This window comes from Chrysemys picta, chromosome 2 (assembly GCF_011386835.1).
Source record: "Chrysemys picta bellii isolate R12L10 chromosome 2, ASM1138683v2, whole genome shotgun sequence".
NCBI lineage: Eukaryota > Metazoa > Chordata > Testudines > Emydidae > Chrysemys > Chrysemys picta.
The window spans coordinates 186,418,603-186,439,031 of NC_088792.1; the positions used below are offsets into that span (position 1 = coordinate 186,418,603).

General features: G+C 41.3%; 1 protein-coding gene across 13 annotated transcripts in view; it reads right to left on the minus strand.

Moving 5' to 3' along the window:
• Window positions 1-12,429: 12,429 nt before the first annotated feature.
• DCDC2 (doublecortin domain containing 2) overlaps window positions 12,430-20,429 on the minus strand; it is a 136,385-nt gene continuing 128,385 nt past the window's right edge. For all 13 annotated transcript variants that reach the window (XR_508289.4, XR_010597982.1, XM_042860482.2 and 10 more), the window contains one exon: window positions 12,430-20,296. Coding sequence is in view for 11 of the 13 variants with exons in the window: in XM_042860482.2 (XP_042716416.2) it covers window positions 20,192-20,296 (105 nt within the window). In the remaining 2 variants the exon portion in view is untranslated. The remainder of the gene's footprint in view (window positions 20,297-20,429) is intronic.

The following is a 20,429-nucleotide window of genomic DNA, read 5'->3' on the forward strand; positions in this document are numbered from 1 at the left end:
TTTATTCTATGCATTATAGCCAAGAGGTAGAACAGCAGCATAAGTCCTTATCTAGCTCTTTTCATGTCAGAAGGAGGCTTGTTTACTACGCCATTCCTTCACTGCTGTCAGGTTGTTAGTGTGTGGGCAGCAGGGAGACAGGACACTAACTTTTTCAACTTGAAGTTTAATTAAAGATTGTGAATAGTGAAAATGTGACATTTCAGGTCTTACAGTATAGCTCACTACAGGAGATTAAAATGATGGTTCTAATATCTATTAGCTACTCCTATCTCTACACTAACCTTTATCAGAATGAAAATCCAACTTTCAAATGAATTCTAGTTTTTCCAACAAGGGCTGAATGGACACAGAATGTTCTTAAACATGCACTTTTATCATCTTCTAACATTTTTGACTGGGAGGAGAGGTGATCAGCAGGCAATGAGCTCCATTCAAGATGGGTTGGTACAAACACTGAGCATTCTAGCATATTGCCCAGACCCCTTCTTGGGTTAATACATTTTGACACTTTAAGGATGAGTCACTGCAGCAACCATATGTTAGAAAAAAGCAGGCCTTACGGATATTACTGAAGCCTGCCATGCTGAGAAGCATGATTGGTACCCAGGAGGTGAAGGATATTCATAGATTCATATATTCTAGGACTGGAAGGGACCTCGAGAGGTCATCGAGTCCAGTCCCCTGCCCGCATGGCAGGACCAAATACTGTATAGACCATCCCTGATAGACATTTATCTAACCTACTCTTAAATATCTCCAGTGATGGAGATTCCACAACCTCCCTAGGCAATTTATTCCAGTGTTTAACCACCCTGACAGGAACTTTTTCCTAATGTCCAACCTAAACCTCCCTTGCTGCAGTTTAAGCCCAGTGCTTCTTGTTCGATCCTTAGAGGCTAAGGTGAACAAGTTTTCTCCCACCTCCTTATGACACCCTTTTAGATACCTGAAAACTGCTATCATGTCCCCTCTCAGTCTTCTCTTTTCCAAACTAAACAAACCCAATTCTTTCAGCCTTCCTTCATAGGTCATGTTCTCAAGACCTTTAATCATTCTTGTTGCTCTTCTCTGGACCCTCTCCAATTTCTCCACCTCTGTGGAGCTGGGGGTAGGGATAGCTCAGTGGTTTGAGCATTGGCCTCCTAAACCCAGGGTTGTGAGTTCAGCCCTTGAGGGGGGCCACTTAGGGATCTGGGGCAAAATTAGTACTTGGTCCTGCTAGTGACAGCAGGGGGCTGGACTTGATGACCTTTCAAGGTCCCTTCTAGTTCTAGGAGAGAGGATATCTCCATTAATTTATTTATCTTTCTTGAAATGTGGTGCCCAGAACTGGACACAATACTCCAGTTGAAGCCTAACCAGCACAGAGTAGAGCAGAAGAATGACTTCTCATGTATTGCTCACAACACACCTGTTGATGCATCCCAGAATCACATTTGCTTTTTTTGCAACAGCATCACACTGTTGACTCATATTTAGCTTGTGGTCCACTATAACCCCTAGATCCCTTTCTGCCGTACTCCTTCCTAGACAGTCTCTTCCTATTCTGTATGTGGGAAACTGATTTTTTCTTCCTAAGTGGAGCACTTTGCATTTGTCTTTGTTAAACTTCATCCTGTTTACCTCAGACCATTTCTCCAATTTGTCCAGATCATTTTGAATTATGACCCTGTCCTCCAAAGCAGTTGCAATCCCTCCCAGTTTGGTATAATCTGCAAACTTAATAAGCATACTTTCTTTGCCAATATCTAAGTCATTGATGAAGATATTGAACAGAGCTGGTCCCAAAACAAACCCCTGGGGAACCCCACTTGTTATACCTTTCTAGCAGGATTGGGAACCATTAATAACAACTCTCTGAGTACGGTTATCCAGCCAGTTATGCACCCACCTTATAGTAGCTCCATCTAAATTGTATTTGCCTAGTTTATCGATAAGAATATCATGCGAGACTGTATCAAATGCCTTACTAAAGTCTAGGTATACCACATCCACCGCTTCTCCCTTATCCACAATACTCGTTATCCTATCAAAGAAAGCTATCAGATTGGTTTGACACGATTTGTTTTTTACAAATCCATGCTGGCTATTCCCTATCACCTTCCAAGTGTTTGCAGAGGATTTCCTTAATTACTTGCTCCATTATCTTCCCTGGCACAGAAGTTAAACTAACTGGTCTGTAGTTTCCTGGGTTGTTTTTATTTTCCTTTTTATAGATGGGCACTATATTTGCCCTTTTCCTGTCTTCTGGAATCTCTCCCGTCTCCCATGATTTTCCAAAGATAATAGCTAGAGGCTCAGATACCTCCTCTATTAGCTCCTTGAGTATTCTGGGATGCATTTCATCAGGCCCTGGTGACTTGCAGACATCTAACTTTTCTAAGTGATTTTTTAACTTGTTCTTTTTTTATTTTATCTGCTAAACCTACCCCCTTCCCATTAGCATTCACTAGGTTAGGCATTCCTTCAGACTTCTCGGTGAGGACCGAAACAAAGAAGTCATTAAGCATCTCTGCCATTTCCAAGTTTCCTGTTACTGCTTCTCCCTCTTCACTGAGCAGCAGGCCTACCCTGTCCTTGGTCTTCCTCTTGCTTCTAATGTATTGATAAAAAAGTCTTCTTGTTTCCCTTTATTCCCGTAGCTAGTTTGAGCTCATTTTGTGCCTTTGTCTTTCTAATCTTGCCCCTGCATTCCTGTGTTTGCCTATATTCATCCTTTGTAATCTGTCCTAGTTTCCATTTTTTAGATGACTCCTTTTTATTTTTTAGATCATGCAAGATCTCGTGGTTAAGCCAAGGTGGTCTTTTGCCACATTTTCTATCTTTCCTAACCAGCGGAATAGCTTGCTTTGGGGCCCTTAATAGTGTCCCTTTGAAAAACTGTCAACTCTCCTCAGTTGTTTTTCCCCTCAGTCTTGATTCCTGTAGGACCTTACCTATCAGCTCTCTGAGCTTACTAAAATCTGCCTTCCTGAAATCCATTGTCTCTATTTTGCTGTAGTCCCTTCTGCCCTTCCTTAGAATTGCAAACTCTATAATTTCATGATCACTTTCACCCAAGATGCCTTCTACTTTCAAATTCTCAACGAGTTCCTCCGTATTTGTTAAAATCAAGTCTAGAACAGCTTCCCCCCCAGTAGCTTTTTCAACCTTCTGAAATAAAAAGTTGTCTGCAATGCAGTCCAAGAATTTATTGGATAGTCTGTGCCCTGCTGTGTTATTTTCCCAACATATATTTGGATAGTTGAAGTCCCCCATCACCACCAAATCTTGGGCTTTGGATGATTTTGTTAATTGTTTAAAAAAAGCCTCATCCATCTCTTCCACCTGGTTAGGTGGCCTGTAGTAGACTCCTAGCATGACATCACCCTTGTTTTTTACCCCTTTTTGCCTAACCCAGAGACTCTCAACACTTCTGTCCTCTATGTCCATCTCCACCTCAGTCCAAGTGTGTACATTTTTAATATACAAGGGAACACCTCCTCCCTTTTTCCCCCTGTCTATCCTTCCTGAGCAAGCTGTACCCATCCACACCAACATTCCAATCATGTGTATTATCCCACCAAGTTTCAGTGATGCCAACAATGTCATAGTTGAATTTATTTATTAGCACTTCCAGTTCTTCCTGCTTATTACCCATACTTCTTGCATTTGTATATAGGCATCTTAGATACTGGTTTGATCTTGCCTCCCAGTTTTGCCCTGACCCTCCTTTCTCTCTGCCATTATAGCCCACGCTCCATCTTGTTTCCGACCCATCTCCCAGGTCTCCATGTTCCCCACTTACCTGTGGGCTTTGCTCACCTGTCCCCGTTGAACCTAGTTTAAAGCCCTCCTCACTAGGTTAGCCAGTCTGTGTCCAAATAGGGTCTTTCCCCTCCTCGAAAGGTGAACGCTATCTCTGCCTAGCAGTCCTTCCTTGAATAGCATCCCGTGGTCAAGGAAGCCAAAGCCCTCCTGGCAACACCATCTTCGCAGCCAGGCATTCACCTCCATGACACATCTGTCTCTGCCCGGGCCCCTACCTTTGACAGGAAGAATTGAAGAGAATACCACCTGCGCTACAAACTCCTTCACCCGTACTTCCAGAGCCCTGTAGTCACTCTTGATCCGCTCAGTGTCAGACCTCACAGTATCATTTGTGCCCACATGGATGAGTAGCATGGGGTAGTAGTCAGAGGGCTGGATAATCCTCGACAATGCCTCCGTAACATTTTGGATACAGGCCCCCGGCAGGCAGCATACCTCCCGAGACAAAATGTCAGGGCGACAGACGGGCACCTCCGTCCCCCTCAGCAGAGGGGCTCCAACCACCACTACCCAACATTTCCTATTCGCAGTGGTGGCAACAGACCTCCCAGCCTTAGGGGTATGAGGCTTCTCCTCCTTTACTGTAGGGGGTGATTCCTTCTCTCCTGTATCAAGAAGAGAATAATGGTTACCTATTACCACGGTGGGAGGGTTCGGAGCAGGGGTGGAGCACTTCCTGCTGCCAGAAGTAACCAGCTGCCAGCATCCGCCCTGAGCCATCTCCTCCACCAGTGGTGTGTCAGCAGTCCTGTGTACTGGGACAGCTACCTCAGCTGTCTCCACATGGACACTGTCCAGGAATTGCTCATGGATTCGGATGCTCCTCAATCTAGCCACCTCCTCCTGTAGCTCTCCCACCTGCTGCCTGAGAGATTCCACCAGCAGGCACCTTTCACGTTGGATGCCCCCCCTCAGCCTGGATATCAGTAAGTGGAAATTGCAAGTTACAGTCCCTGCAAAACCACACCAGGATCTGGGTAGAAGCATCCATGCTCAGGAGCTCTGTCTGGCTACAGGCGCAGGTGGAGGAGACAAAAGCAGTGCTGGCACAGGTGTTGTGGGCCTTCCTAACCATCGTAAGCCTCCCACTGTCAAACTCCCCTGTCCGCTCTGCAGCCCCCTGGTTGCTCTGCCTCTGGCTTTTAAAGCCTGCTTGCCTAGGTCAGTCCCACCCCCTCATGAGTCTCACTGCGGAAGGCCAATCGAAGGAAATCAAGGGAACAAGGTCAGGCACTCAGTCCCAGCTGCCTCAAAGCTGTAACTGAAACTGAAGTCACCTGAAATCAGAATCACAATTAAAATTCAAACAGTTGAGCAAACTCACTCACACCAACAGCTAGTACTCTCACCTGGTAGCCTGTTTGGCAGTGGGATCTCTCGCTCTCCCTCTCAAACTCCCCTGTCTGCAGCACCCTCTCCGCTCATATTGAAGGGGGAAGTGGGTAACACTACCTCTAGCTAAGGTTGAACACTTTCCACGGTAAGACCTTATTTTCAGTCACTTAAAACTTTGCCAAAATTAAAAACTGTTCAAGCAGACATTTTCCATGACAGATGCTTGTCTCAGGTGGAATTTTTTGGAAAGTTTCAGCAAAAACAGTTCTGTCATTTCCAAGAACCAGTTTATGGCATATCATTTTGCTTGTGTTAAATAATTCTTACAGTCATTTCATTGTGGAACTCTAAGTCTTTCCATACTCGACTTTGGTAAAGGGATAGCACTGGTTCTAGGGGTGTACTATTTGCCATCCTTGAGAAAAATCTACCTATGTATGGCCAAGTTATAAGCCTCAATAAAGCTCAGTTCACACATTCTCAGTAGAGGATGGTTAGATTTTGGCAGCTAAATTCTCTGAATTTCACATCTGCACTGAGCATGCTCCATCCTCTCACTGCTCTTATGTGCTGACCAGACTGCACATGCGCCATATCCACAGAGCAGCTGAGCGGGCTGCGGGAGCTGCAGTTGCTCTTTCCTGGCAGCCTGCAGTGGCTCCAAGCACTGGAACTGGGGACAGATAAATAGTCAGTCCTGTGCTCTGAATGCTTCCTCTGCTGGCATCCAGACAGTGTGAAAGGAAAACAGCATGACTAATACAGAGGGTTGAGGAGTATAGGACATTGATGAGTGGTTCAGAGGGATAGGTTGAGAGTGATAGGAGCTGTGAAGGGGAGTAGAAATAGGAACAAAGACAGAATGGACAGGAGTGATGGCAGGGAACAGGAGAAGAGAGGGACAGGTTATGAGAGCAGGGGCAGAACGGTCTAGAACCACTAGAGCACACTCACTTCCAAAACCTGGAATTAGGCTATGTCTACACTATGGACCCTATGCAGGCATAGCCACCCTAGCACAGCCCTCTAGTGTAAATGCAGCCTACACCTACAGGAACACCACCTCCCCAAAACAATCTTGGCCACATTGACAGAAGCCCTCATCTGTCAACATAGCTGTGTCTACAATGAGGGCTCTGTAGGTATAGCTATATAGGTCAGAGATGGGTTTTTTCTACAGCCCTGAGCAGCATAGCTATGCCAATAGAACCTTTAAGTGTAATCCATGTTTTAAACACAGGATTCTAGAGTCTCAACATTCCGCTGCTAATGGGCAAAGAGTTGGGAAACGAGCATTTCTTCCCTCCACTGTGGTTAGTCCACATGGGGATAACGCCTACCACTTGAGCTAGGGATCTAATCCAAATTCCATCCATAAGTCCCATAGCAAACAAAGGATCCCAAATAACTAAACACAGTTCTCACTGCTCTCCACTGCTTCCTTGAGCTCTACAGTCCCCATTGCAAACCCCATCAATGTCTGACACTGCCCCTCTTCTGCCCAAGTATGGGCCTTGGATTCAGCCTTCCTGGGTCCTGGAAAACTTCCCAGCTCAAGGACTGGATAACATCACGTTCACAAGTAGAATGGAATCTACAACGCAGGTAAGGGCCATCTTACCAGCAGAAATATTCCCTGCCTTTCCTGCTCCCCACCCAATTGCCTTCTATCAAATTCTTATGCATATTTGACTATTTTCATTTTTTTATTCTATCCTTCTTAGAGTTAGGAATTACAAGACCTCCTTTACCATAAGAGTACTCATGCCGCAATCTGCATGGAGGAAATCGAATTTTGCAGTTTGATTGGTTGCTTTTATTGTGTTAATTTGGATAAACACACACACGATGGTTGGGTCTGTTTTCCCTACTGCATCACACAGTGACTTCGCTGCAGCATCTGTGTTTTCTCCCTGCAGGCTCTATTGACCCCTTTATCTGCCTTTCATTCCCACTGTGATGACTCACTGGCTAAAGACAGGGAAACAAATGCTCTCATCCTCAGCTGAATGTCAGCAGATTCATTGAGAATTTATGGTGCAGCCCCAACATGACATTTTTAATTGTGTGTTTGCAAACAAATGGCTATTCGTGGAAATAGCAGTGATAAGAGATCAAGAGGATGGACCCTACCACTTCATGACTGTTTGGCCTAAGAAGTTGCAGAAAGGCAGAAGTGTATGAACAAGGGGGAGGAACTTTATCCTGGGTAATGTAAAGGAGAGAAAGCCTATAGCAAATTTCAAGAATCTAAGCTGTAAGCATTTCAAGAGCTCCTCTTTATCGGTGGTCTAATAGCCAAAGCAGCAATTTTAATAAAATGAAGGTATTGGGGTGTAGGCCCACTCAATGTTAGCAGGTCACCCTGACATTATACACCAGGACGCCAGATAAACTTACATCTCGCAATCAGAGTTACATCGACTATGATAGAATATGATGCCCTTGATCTCCGGGGTAGGCCTTGAAGGCTCTCTCTACTCCTCCCACTTCATTAGTGAGCTAAGAGCCGTGGCACATTTATAGAGTACATCCTCTTCAGAGGTTCTGGGGGTTAAGCTACTTTAGAAGGCCACATACTGTTTGAGGTAATTATGTTTTGAGTTCTGCCGGTTTGCTCTTGTAGTACAGCTTGTCTCTTGGTGACATTGACACAAATGGGAATGCACGGTGTGTGCCTATGGTAATCTCCCATTTCAGACATTTTGAGACTACTAATGCTTCTTATGGGTCTCTCAGATGCCTGTGTAAACAGCCATCTGTCTTCATTTTCAGGTTTGATTTGGGAGAGAGATTGATTATATTAATATACTAAACACGCTAAGGCTCAGTTTAGCTGTCAGGTAAGTTATAAGGAGACTTTCTTTTCCAAAATGAACTCAACACCAACTTGGGTACATATTTGTAACATAAATGCAAAGAGAGAATCAAATATAAGGAACAAAACTGCTGCAAATATTGCAAATTTTTAAATGGCCCAGTCTTTCCATAACATACACTGGTGGATTTTTTGCAAATAAAGAGGGACTTTTATTTAAACACTGCCTATGAGTTAGCCAAATTATTTGAGATATGTTACTCTAAGAATTAGATTCTAGATTAGATGCTTCCAGCCTGATATCACCCGGAGCATCTATTCTGATGGAAGGGGCCAGGTTGGAATTGGAGTGTTTGCCTATGCCAGCTCTCAGAACTTCTTTGGAATCTGCTGCTCCTACTCACTATGTCTTTTTCGGGAGCTCCACATTTCCTGCTTGAACTTCTGTGACCCCAGAGATTCTGACCTTCTTTTAATAAGGGTCACAGATAGTGGAGCAGAACTAGTTGCAGCTGCTATAAAACCCAGGGTCAGCACAGTGGAAGCAAAAAGAGGGGTTCTGGCTGACAGCCGTAGGAGGGTAGACGTAGGCTTTTTAAATAAGCCAGACATTTCAGTCTAGTGGCCATGGACAATGGAGCGTGCATGTTTGGGAGCTGAGTTCTTTCTACTTAAATGGTTTTGCTGGCACTTGCCTCGGGACCATTTATTCTCACTTAGAACAAATGAGAAAGAAGAATTTCTTCATGAAGGTGAAGTCTTCTCTGCTGGCCCTAACACAGGTATTGCTCAGCCAAGGCTAGTAAAAGTGCTGCTCTCCCTTCTCTCCTTTTGGTGAGGCATTCCTCCTGAGGCTGGAGGTGGGCAAGTATTAAACACTTTGTTTGCTGCCCAGGTGAATGTTCCTTGGGTTCTAAATAATGCAGGGCTCTTTTCAGTATCCCCAAGAAGCACATATTGGTAGAGTATTCTTATCAGATCTATCCTGGCAGGCTCACTTCATGAATTTATCTCCTGTAAACAAACAAACCAGGCAATAACACCATGTGTCACTAAACAATTTAGGCTGGGATTTTCAAAGGAGCCCAAAGGATTTAGGTGCCCAATTGCCATAGAAATTCAATAGGAGTTGGGCAACTAAGTCTCTTGAACTCCTTTGAAAATCCCAGCTTTATTCTCCCTCCAGCAGAATCATTGTGTTCCTGTGTTCAAGGTGTCCTAAAGTGGTTCATACCACTACGGGTTTAGCAGCAGAATCCAAAAGTATTTAGCTAGACCAGTGGTCGCCAAAGTGGGGTGCGCAAGAGGATCCTTGGGGGTGGGCAGCAGGAGGAGCTTTTGGGGGGGGGGCACTTCGTAAGTTCGGGCGGGAGTCCGAGTGGCTTTTTTGTTTTTTTGCACTTCTGCAAAAATGGTAGAGCTGGTGCGGTAGGGGTTGCATGCTCAAATTTTTTACTGATAGGGGTGCGCGATCAAAAAAGTTTGGAGACCACTGAGCTAGACAGTGATGATCCCCCCCCCCATTCCTACTCTCCTGCTTTTCTCCAGTGACAATACTGCTTAGGATTCCTGTAGGTGTCCCTCCTACATTCTGCATCCATGCTCTGTCATCAGTCCCTAATAGAGTGGAGAAGCCAAAGATGTCAAAGAATCCAGCGTTCACCTCCATCTCTGGCTGTGTGCACGGTGGAATGAAAACACTCAGTAGAGGCAGGCAAGCTGTGCAAGAACAGAGGCAGAACCAGTAGGAGAGAGATCAAGCTAATGATGGCAATATATGCACCAGTGAAAACAGCTAGAGGAGAGGAGCCACAAGGTTGAGAGGATACCTTCACATGCACAGAGATGAGGTGTGCTCCCATGTGTGTTTGTGCTAAGTGCAGCCATCAAAAGTTGCCAAAGTTCCAGTTTCTGATTTGTGGTGAAGCTTTATGATGTCAGTGTGGTGAAGCTTTGAGTGATGCACTAGAGAAAGAAGGATCCTCTGCCACACACTTGCTCCATTTGCATAGGAGGTAAATGGGCTTTCAGAAAGCTAAAAATCACCTGAAAGAAGTTTTAAACAGGATTTTCTACCTAACCAACCATCATCTTTTTAAAACAAAATAAACAACTTGGCTGTGTAGTGCTACACCGTGGCTGGTATGAAGAGTATTGAAGAACAGTAGTGGCCTTGAACAATTTCTGTTTCTCCACCGGTCAGAAATTGTTTTCATAGCAGGACTCCCATGTAGACCGTTAGTAGGAAAGTAGCCCAGTGAGTTAGAACTAGCACATTGCACTGATTTGAGAAACAAGTACTACAGGAAGAAGAACAGGCCTCTAATTTCACAAGTTGAGTGGTGGTCTAATGCTTGAAAGAAATTAAGTGCTTGGATGTCAGGGAGGGATGAAATCTTCCATCTAGGAAGCCCCAACTTTGATGAAATATGGAGCAGCCTGGGCATCATGCTCCAGTACAGAACTGGGAGAACAGTTGCAGAGATGCGTAGGGGGTTATATGGGAGTGAAGTTGTGCCCCTGGATAATGGGGTAAACCTGAGTGAAACTTTACAACCAGCTTTTGATTAGGGGAGAGCAAATGTCACTAGAGAAAGCCCTTGCTGACATATGAAAAGGTACGAATAAATTTTAAACATTTGGTAGTGAGTTAATAAGGCTTCACAAACCTGGGTACTCTGATCAGGAGGGGGAGCGGGTTTTACTTACCCCTATGACATTAGCTGCATGGCCATACTTTTATTTCCTTGCTGTATCTCAGTTTCCCTCCTTTGGAGACTTCCCCAAACTGGTAGGGTAATTTAATATCACCCTCTGGTCAAGTTAAAGTCCATCTCATCTGGGCCAAACAGTCTAAAGTCCCACCTCTTTCTTGTCTCCATGCTGGGGCTCTGCAGAGAATCTTCCTCCCCTCAGGTGCAGAACTTGCTTCTTTCAGGAAGCTCAGGTACATGTCCCCCCTCTGCTCAGGGCTCCAGGCCTGAGGTACTAACAAAGGCATCTGCTCCAGCCTCAGACATACACTTCACTATTCCCTCAGAGCTACTTCCTGGTTTGCATACTTCTTAGGCCTTAACCCTGGCCCTTGCACACATTACTTCAGCTTATCCTACAGAGCCTCACCAGCAGGCTCTTATTCTAATTTTCCTTCCTAACCTATTCAGCCAAGCCTCACCTGAGCTCTAGCCCCAGTCCCCTCACAGAGGGGCAACAAGAATCCCAGGGAGCATCCCCAAGACCATTTCCAGCTGAGGTGAAGGGCGCTCTTTTTATAGTTCTGCCCCCCCTTCCCCAACAGGCCTTGCTGTAGCTTGCAATCACCTGATCTGTGAGGAAAACCATACCCTGAGCTCCTCTTAATGATTCAGCTCGACCTGTAACAGGGAGGTGAATCAAATTAGGGGTTGAGGCACAAATAGGTGATTTTGCACTACAACTAAACCAAGGATGCTGACCTGGTTACAATAGGATTAAAATTTGTTGTGTGACTGGGATTCAATTGTATCCAGCGTAAAGCCAAGGCCCATTAATGGTAACAGTCAGAACCTATCACATTACAGATTTGATTTTGTTCCACATGCTGGAACACCAGACAGTGGTGGTATAACCAGGTCCTCTGACTAGGTCATAGTTATTTAACATGAGTTTGTCTGGTTTTTTTAAATTACTTGCTTTTATACAGGAAAAAAGTGTTTATTAACCTTGATTATTATTTTTTTTAGAAGTGTAGTGAGTGTTGTTTTAGTATCCTGTCCTGATCTACCCTAGTACAGTTTCTACACACAGGTGAAGGTATTAAATTCCAACACTTTTTATTTCAACAAAGGGGAATTGTTTCTGAAAGAGGAATAATGCTTATTTTCACATGTGAAACTGAAGTGCTCTTATATTGTATATTATGTAGCTTTAGAGAACTGCAAAAAATCCCCCTATGCTATGAAGAGTTGAAAGTCATGCCACGTGTCTTAGGAAATGTAATTGTCCTTAGAATTTTGAAAGCCTTTGGCTTGACCTCTGATCTCTATGTCTCAAAGTCATGACAATGTGAATCGATTCTGAAGGACTGCAGAGTCAGACTGGAACTCCTCAACTATTAGTGTCAAAGGTCACTGGAAAGATAACTATTTCTCAATTTGCTGATGTGACCTATGACGTCCTCGTCAATTTTGGTACTCTTCATCTATTTCCAGTCTTCAGATGGTTACCTCAAATAGGGTTCAATCTTATGAACCATGACACATGCAAACTATCCCATTGACTTCAATGTATCAGGGTTCACCCCTTTGTTTATATTCAGGCAACTTTCAGATGTATTTCATTGAGCTGTTAAAATATGATAGACTTCAAGAAGTCAAACTTTTGAGCAAATTTCACGCTTCCAGGTTGCCTCACGTACCTCTGGTTTCCCTCACAATGTTGGGTCTACAACAGGATAAGGGGGAAAAAAACCACACACAACTGAATGAAGGCATAGAATTCTCTTTATAAATAAATAGGTGTTTTCTGTTAACAAAAGCATTCTACCATTTTACAATATAATATTTGATTTATATATTTGTTTTGCAAAGTATGTTTTATTTAATGCCTGTTAAATAAAAAAAATATATAGGGGTTTGGAGCCTCTCTCTTTAGAAAAGAGGGAAGTTCACATTAAACCCCTGTGATTGTTTTACACTTACTGAAGTAATTTAAACAACTGATCCAAGCATACTCCACATCCCTGCAAGCATACACCAAAGGACAACTGATGAAAATTAAGGCCTGGGGCCCATTAAGCACCTTCTTAACTTTTTGCACTGACTTCCATGGGGGTACCCAGTGTGCCCAGTTATGCATGTGCATGTGCATAAATTGTTGCAGGATTAAGGCCTAAGAGTAAAATGAGGGAGGGAGTTCTTGGGCCTGTGACAAGGCCACATCATACCACTGATCTGAAACCAGTGGGGAGCTCTTCAGTGCTTAATTTGTAATGAAAGAGGTACTGGGGCTCAAGCAATTTTTTTACATTCATAAAGGGGAGGAATATCTCAGTGGTTTGAGCATCAGCCGGTTAAACCCAAGGTTGTGAGTTCAATCCTTGAGGGGGCAATTTGGGGATTGGTCCTGCTTTGAGCATCAGCCTGTTAAACCCAAGGTTGTGAGTTCAATCCTTGAGGGGGCAATTTGGGGATTGGTCCTGCTTTGAGCAGGGGTTGGATTAGATAATCTCCTAAAATCCCTTCCAACCCTGATATTCTATGATAACTGATGCAGCAAGCCCAGATGTGCCAGCTCGATGAACTGCCAAGCCTAGAGGTGCCAGGGCTCAGCCCTAGCACAAAATAAGCACTGGAGCTGTGCCGTAACAACAACAGTACAAGATATGCCAAGAGTTGGCTTCAATCAGTTTAAAAGAGCTACACCCTATAGTTGTAAAGGCTTTAATTATTTCCCAGAATTTTCCAGCCCCATACCATCTCTTTCTGAGCTCCTCATCCATTGACAGCTTCTCTGCCAGGTCCAGGCTGTTCTCTTCCTCTGCATTCAGGGCTCAATTTTTCAAGAGTTCTGATCTCAATCCAGCAAAGCACTGAAGCATGTGCTTAAAACTTTAAATATATGTATAATCCCTTTTCAGTAGGTAAGCTATAATAGGAAATACCATTAGAACCAGTACTAAGTATAAGGAATAGCACCTGAAACCAGAAGCGTCTTACCTTCCATTAACAAAATAACAGAAAGCTTCAATCATACATTATGTATACACCTGTACATAATTTGATGCATACACTGATATGCCCATAAACAATAACCCATAAGCAGGTGAATGATTTTACTGTATACTGGCATGTCTAGAGTGCTGTTTGGCTAGAGGCTACATAGCGGGATTTCAATCACCCAAAATGATATATCTATGAACAGTATTCCTATTTAATTGCTCCTCTTGTGATTATTTAACAGTTCTATTGCAGTAGTGCCCAGAGTCCTCACCCATTGTTCTAGCAGCTGTACAAACACCGTAAGTGACAGCCCCATCCCTAAACAGCCTACAATCAGACATGTTGGGGAGAAAATGAGTAATAAAAATGTGATATTTAGCACAGGCTAGCTGTGTGTGGAGTTCTTAGCCAGCCACTAGCAGGATATCACCAATCCTCCTGGGCACTAGACTGCTGTTGTGGTGTATGAAATAAGTAATTTCTATAGTAAAATAATTGTAATAAAATTTCTCAAGCTACTTTATTTAGTATCTGACTTATTTTAAAGGCCATCTTAATGGGTGTTTGAGCCAGACATTAAGATACCCATGGCCGACACTCTTTTTCAGTATTTTGTACAGACTGCCATTTGGGGGGAGGGGTAATTTCTTTTCTGCTAACAGACAAGAAGTATTGATTTAGCTTTATTTTAGATGGGATTTTTTTTTAAATTGTCTTCACTTTCATACATTGAAATTGGGGAGGCATTTCCATTTCCTTATATGAACTTACTTTATTTAGACCTGTTTCATCATAAGACTTAGGCATGTGATTAACTTTGAGAGCATGCTGCAGTTCCATGGGACTTAAGCACATGCTTAAATCCTTTGCTGCATTGGTGGCTTCATCTCCTCCTTTAATTGCCTAGAATGTGTACCGATTAGGAAGGCACCACTGATTTGAAAATTTCCTGGGCTATCCCTGGTGAACAGCTATTATTTGTTGAATGCCAATTGTGCAGAACAAAAATAAAGTCCTGTCCTGACCTGTGCATTTATAAGCATACTAATGAGATGCCTCTTTTCCTAATAGCTAAGCTTTTCAAAAGTGATCAGTGATATCTAAATGTTGGTGTCCAAAGGAAATATCTTCAGTAGTGTGGTCGAGGGAAAACAGAGTTTCCCCAATTCTCATTTGGGGAACATGGAATTTAGTTTAGCTACTTCTGTAATCCCTACACCACTGAATATTTTAAAGGGAAAACTCTTAATAAGGCCACACACTCAAGGATTCAGTGATATAAAATCTATCACTTTTACTGAGATGTCATCAGAACTACCTGTTACAGACTATGCTTATCCTTTCTCCGCAAATTAAAGAATACCTGGTACAACATTCATGTTCTGAATGATACTATATATCATTGCAGGAGATGACATACTGAAAATGCCTATATTTTTATTTTATAAAGAGTCTTATTTGCTATCCTGAAGAAATGTATGCTTAGATGTTTTGTAGGTGAGCAACAGAGAGAAATTTATAAGAATGAATGAAAATTGCCTGCTGTCAGACAATAAATGAAATAATCTTACATTAGAGTTAACTATATACTGTCAACTTGAACTTTTTAAAACAGACTAATTTGAAAACAAAATTAAAAAAAAATTAAATTGTCCTGAAATTAAAAAAAAACCCTGAAAAAATATGAAGGTTTATGTTCTCCCACTGATGTTTATAAACATATTTTAAGCAAGGGAGGCACTGACTGTACAGTGAAACAATGCCACTGACTATACAGCGTGCTGCCAAATACACAAAATAAACGAACTAGAAGAAGAGAAAATATTGTTATCGGGATCTCCATGTACCTACTGTTAGATACAAAGTTTTCACAGAAATATGTTTTTCAAGTTGTAGCTGTCCCTTTAAAGTTTTCAGGTTTGCTATCTATTTGTTGATCCTAGGAATACTAGGAAAAATCACAGGTACTGAAGATGGAAAGTACCTATTAAGTGATCTAGACCTTAATCCTGTAACAAGCGGTGCACCTCCACACCACATGGATCCCATTGACTTCTGTGGGGCTCAACATAGGTACAACAGTCCCATGATCAGTGCCCTAGTTCCCAATTCAGCAAAGCACTTAGGCATGTGCTTAATACTTACTAGGCACCTGAACGATCAAATTCTGACTGAGCAAAGCATGCTACAACAGCCATTTATTTGCTAGGGTTTTTACAGAAAGTTGAGCATATGTACCCAGAGAAGATACAGATGTTTTTTGGTAGCTGATACACTGGTTGAATTTAGTCAATTTGCTCCTGTTTAACTATTGGAAGATTAATTGTCAGGGTGCCTAGAACTCTTCTACAGGTCTTTTTTACCGTTGCTTAAAATGTAAATAAAATAATTTAAGCAAGTGCTTAACTTTAAACACGTGCTTATGTCCCACTGAAGTCATTGGGACTTCAGCAAAGCACTTAAGGACATGCCTATGTGCTTTGCTGAATAAAGGTGGTCTTAAGCAAATAGTAAGGACTTTGCTGAATTGGGGACCCAAGTGCTAGCAACATGAACATACTTTGTTCCTCGGGTTTTTAATGTCACCTTTTATATATCTATATTGCTAATACTGTGAGATATATTGGAGGGTCAACATACATTACTTTTCCATTGGGGGAAAATATCAAAATATCTGCTAGAGAAAATATAGCAGTTTAGGTGGTTTTCAATTACTGTGAATGCTTTTTTACATTTTTTTTAAGTTTGTTTCAGCAGCTTAGAATGAACTTTAAAAAATTAACTGCATGATAACCACAAAAAGTGAGTGTTTAGTAGTAATTTGCTAGCATTAACAAAAAAAAACCCCTCAAAATCAAAACCAAGACACCTCTATCACATATCTATAGTTAGCTAAAATATGGTTAAGATCAGAGAAATGTTCATTTCTATGACTTGCAACATAGTGGCATTATCTGTTGAAGTTTAGAAAAGAAATAAAGACAGTGGGAATCCACGTAATAAAGACAACCAATATTCTGGATTATACTCTTACGTACTAGTGCAAATGAAACCTCAGCTTATCTGGAACCATCTTACTACAACCGGTGAAGTAACATTTTTAAACTTTAAGAACTATGTTCAGGATTAAAACATAGAGCACATATAGCAGAGTTTTGTGCAAAAAAACCTAATGGGCCAGATCATCAAGTGGTGTAAACAGAGATGGCTCCGTTGACATCGGTGGAGCTAAACGGAGTTATGGTAGCGGAGGATCTGGGCCAGTGTTTTCATTTATAAATTAGTTTCTCATTGGCTGATGAATCAGCCGCAATCCAATTTTTCAAAACTAAAACAGAAGTTAAATTTTCTTCCATTAATCTATTAATCTGCTACAGAGATTTAAAATCTCTTAATATTTGTTGTAAAAAGTTAGTTAAAATTTAACATTGTGACTGGGTAAACTTTCCAGTTTTGAAAAATGAACATATTAGCTTATGGGTTTATATCTGAATGAAGTTGTCTTACTTTATAGTAAAGCTGGGTGAATAACTGATTTTTTGTTTTGCTGGCAGTTCAAAGAAAAAGGATTCAGTTCAAGCTAAACCAAAACTGATGAAAACTTCAGGTGAATCAAAAGTTGACAGAAATTTTGTTTTGTTTCCACTAGGACTGTCAAGCAATTAAAAAAATTAATCACAATTAATTGTGCGATTAAAAGAATTAATCGTGATTAATTGCGTAATTAATCGCACTGTTAAACAATAACAGAATACAATTTATTTAAATATTTTTGGATGTTTTCTACATTTTCAAATATATTGATTTCAATTACAACACAGAATACAAAATGTACAATGCTCACTTTATATTTATTTTTGATTACAAGTATTTGCACTGTAAAAAAATAAAAGAAATAGTATTTTTCAATTCACCTAATACAAGTACTGTAGTGCAGTCTCTATCATGAAAGTTGAACTTACAAATGTAGAATTATGTACAAAAAAAACTGCATTCAAAAATAAAACAATGTAAAATTTTAAAACCTGCAAGTCCACTCAGTCCTGTTCAGCCAATTGCTCAGACAAAAATGTTTGTTTACATTTGCAGGAGTTTACATTTCAGAAGCTGCCCGCTTCTTGTTTACAATGTCACCCAAAAGTGAGAACCAGCGTTCTCATGGTACTGTTGTAGCTGGCGTCACAAGATATTTACGTGCCAGATGCGCTAAAGATTCATATGTCCCTTCATGCTTCAACCATCAGTTTAGGAGACATGCATCCATGCTGATGATGGGTTCTGCTCAATAACAATCCAAAGCAGTGTGGACAGACATGTTCATTTTCATTATCTGAGTCAGATGCCACCAGCAGAAGGTTGATTTTCTTTTTTGGTGGTTCGGGTTCTGTAGTTTCCACATCACAGTGTTGCTCTTTTAAGGCTTCTGAAAGCATGCTCCACACCTCGTCCCTCTCAGATTTTGGAAGGCACTTCAGATTCTTAAACTTTGGATCAAGTGCTGTAGCTATCTTTGGAAATCTCACATTGGTATCTTCTTTGCATTTTTTGAAATCTGCAGTGAAAGTGTTCTTAAAATGAACAATATGTGCTGGGTCATCATCCGAGACTGCTATAACATGAAATATATGGCAGAATGCGGGTAAAACAGAGCAGGGGACATACAATTCTCCCCCAAGGAGTTCAGTCACATATTTAATTAATGCATTATTTTTTAACGAGCGTCATCAGCATGGAAGCACGTCCTCTGGAATGGTGGCCAAAGCATGAAGGGGTATATGAATGTATAGCACATCTGGCACGTAAATATCTTGCAATGCCAGCTACAAAAGTGCCATGCAAATGCCTGTTCTCACTTTCTGGTGACATTGTAACTAAGAAGAAGGCAGCATTATCTCCTGTAAATGTGAACAAAATTGTTTGTCTTAGCGATTGGCTGAACAAGAAGTAGGACTGAGTGGACTTGTAGGCGCTGAAGTTTTACTTTGTTTTGGTTTTGAGTGCAGTTATGTACAAACCCTACATTTGTTAGTTGCACTTTCACGACAAAGAGATTGCACTATAATACTTGTATGAGGTGAACTGAAAAATACTATTTCTTTTGTTTATCATTTTTAAAGTGCAAATATTTGTAATAAAAAATAATATACACTTTGATTTCAATTATAACACAGAATACAATATATATGAAAATGTAGAGAAACATCCCAAAAATTTAATAAATTTCAATTGGTATTCTATTGTATAACAGTGTGATTAAAACTGTGATTAATTGCGATTAAGTTTTTGAGTTAATCGTGTGAATTAACTGTGATTAATCGACAGCCCTAGTTTCCACTAGTCACTTTTGGAAGCAAAGGAAATGAAGGGCTAGGTACACAGAAGAGCTAGAGGAGGAAGCGGTGGTGTTTGTTCTCTTATAACCTTCAGCCCAGTGGCTCGGGCACCCTCCTGCGATGTGGGAGACTGATTTCAAATCCCTGCTCCACAACAGGCAGAGGCAGGAATTGAAGACAGGCCTCCCATGTCACAGGTAAGTGCTCTAGTCAACATCACCTCCTCCAGCCATTTTGTGAATGGTCCTAAGTCAGCCAAAAAAAAATTTGGCTGAAACTATTCAGCAAATCCATGCCAGATTCTTGACTAGTTTGCGGTCAAGCAAAACTGCATTTTTCGGCAAATAAATTATGCGTCTGAAAAATGTTGCCCAATTCTACTCTATAGCCCAAATCCTGCAAAAGGTTCTATGTGCATGCAGACTTCCTACATCTCTGCAGAGTTCTACTGAAGTCAGTGGGTCTTTCTGCAGCAGCAGGGATCTGAGTACATGGATCAGGTTGCAGTACTGAAGTCTCTCTCTCTCCCCCGCTCTATTCAGGGTGCTATATATGTGCTTTTTATTAACAGAACCACCACAAACGCTGCTGCTTTACTGGAAAGCCACTATCCAGTTTTGTACATCTAATTAGGATTGATTCTCAACTCCAGTTTTATGTGGGTGAACTCCACCAAGAGGAGAATCTGGCACATTACCTCTAAATTATAAGCCTGGAAATTAAGTATACCTCATATTTCTAGCTGTTTATTATTCTAAGAAAAACATTATACATTTTTCCATTAGAAGTCACAAAAATATTCTTTTCTAAACAAAATTGCTGAAAAACTCTGATGTCTAACAAATGCTTTTTTGGAGCACATTGGAAGACTAACAAATGGGGTTGATTCTAGTACTATCATCTGAGAACAAAGAAGGAATAGCTCACTTATTTATAGTATTTCTAAACAAAACCCCCTAAATTTCCCCCCTAAAATCTCATCAGTAAGCCACATATTGTGAAAATAATTCAGTCTTCCTTTTAATAGGATGTTCATTATCTCTGTCAATCCATATGGCATTATCATTTCAAGACTCAATAGGTGGTACTCAACTGTATCTTCACATTATAAATTATCAATCACAGATAACAACATGCTTTAAATGTCAAATATTACAATCCTTCATTTTCTGCTAATCTACTTTTTAAAAAGTCTATGCTACAGCAGCATACTCATTGGTTTGGTCATTTTTTTCACTTTCTTGTGGGCTGGTGATAGTTACTCTTGGATTTGATGTTTTTTCCAGATGAGAGTCAATCTAGAGAAAAAAGGAACCAAAAATCGATATTTTAAGGTTGGCAGGTAATAGACTTCATTGCATGTCAACCAATATATAATTAAGTAGTCCACACTAGAATTTCTACTAAGAATTCTTCAAGTGAAAAAATATA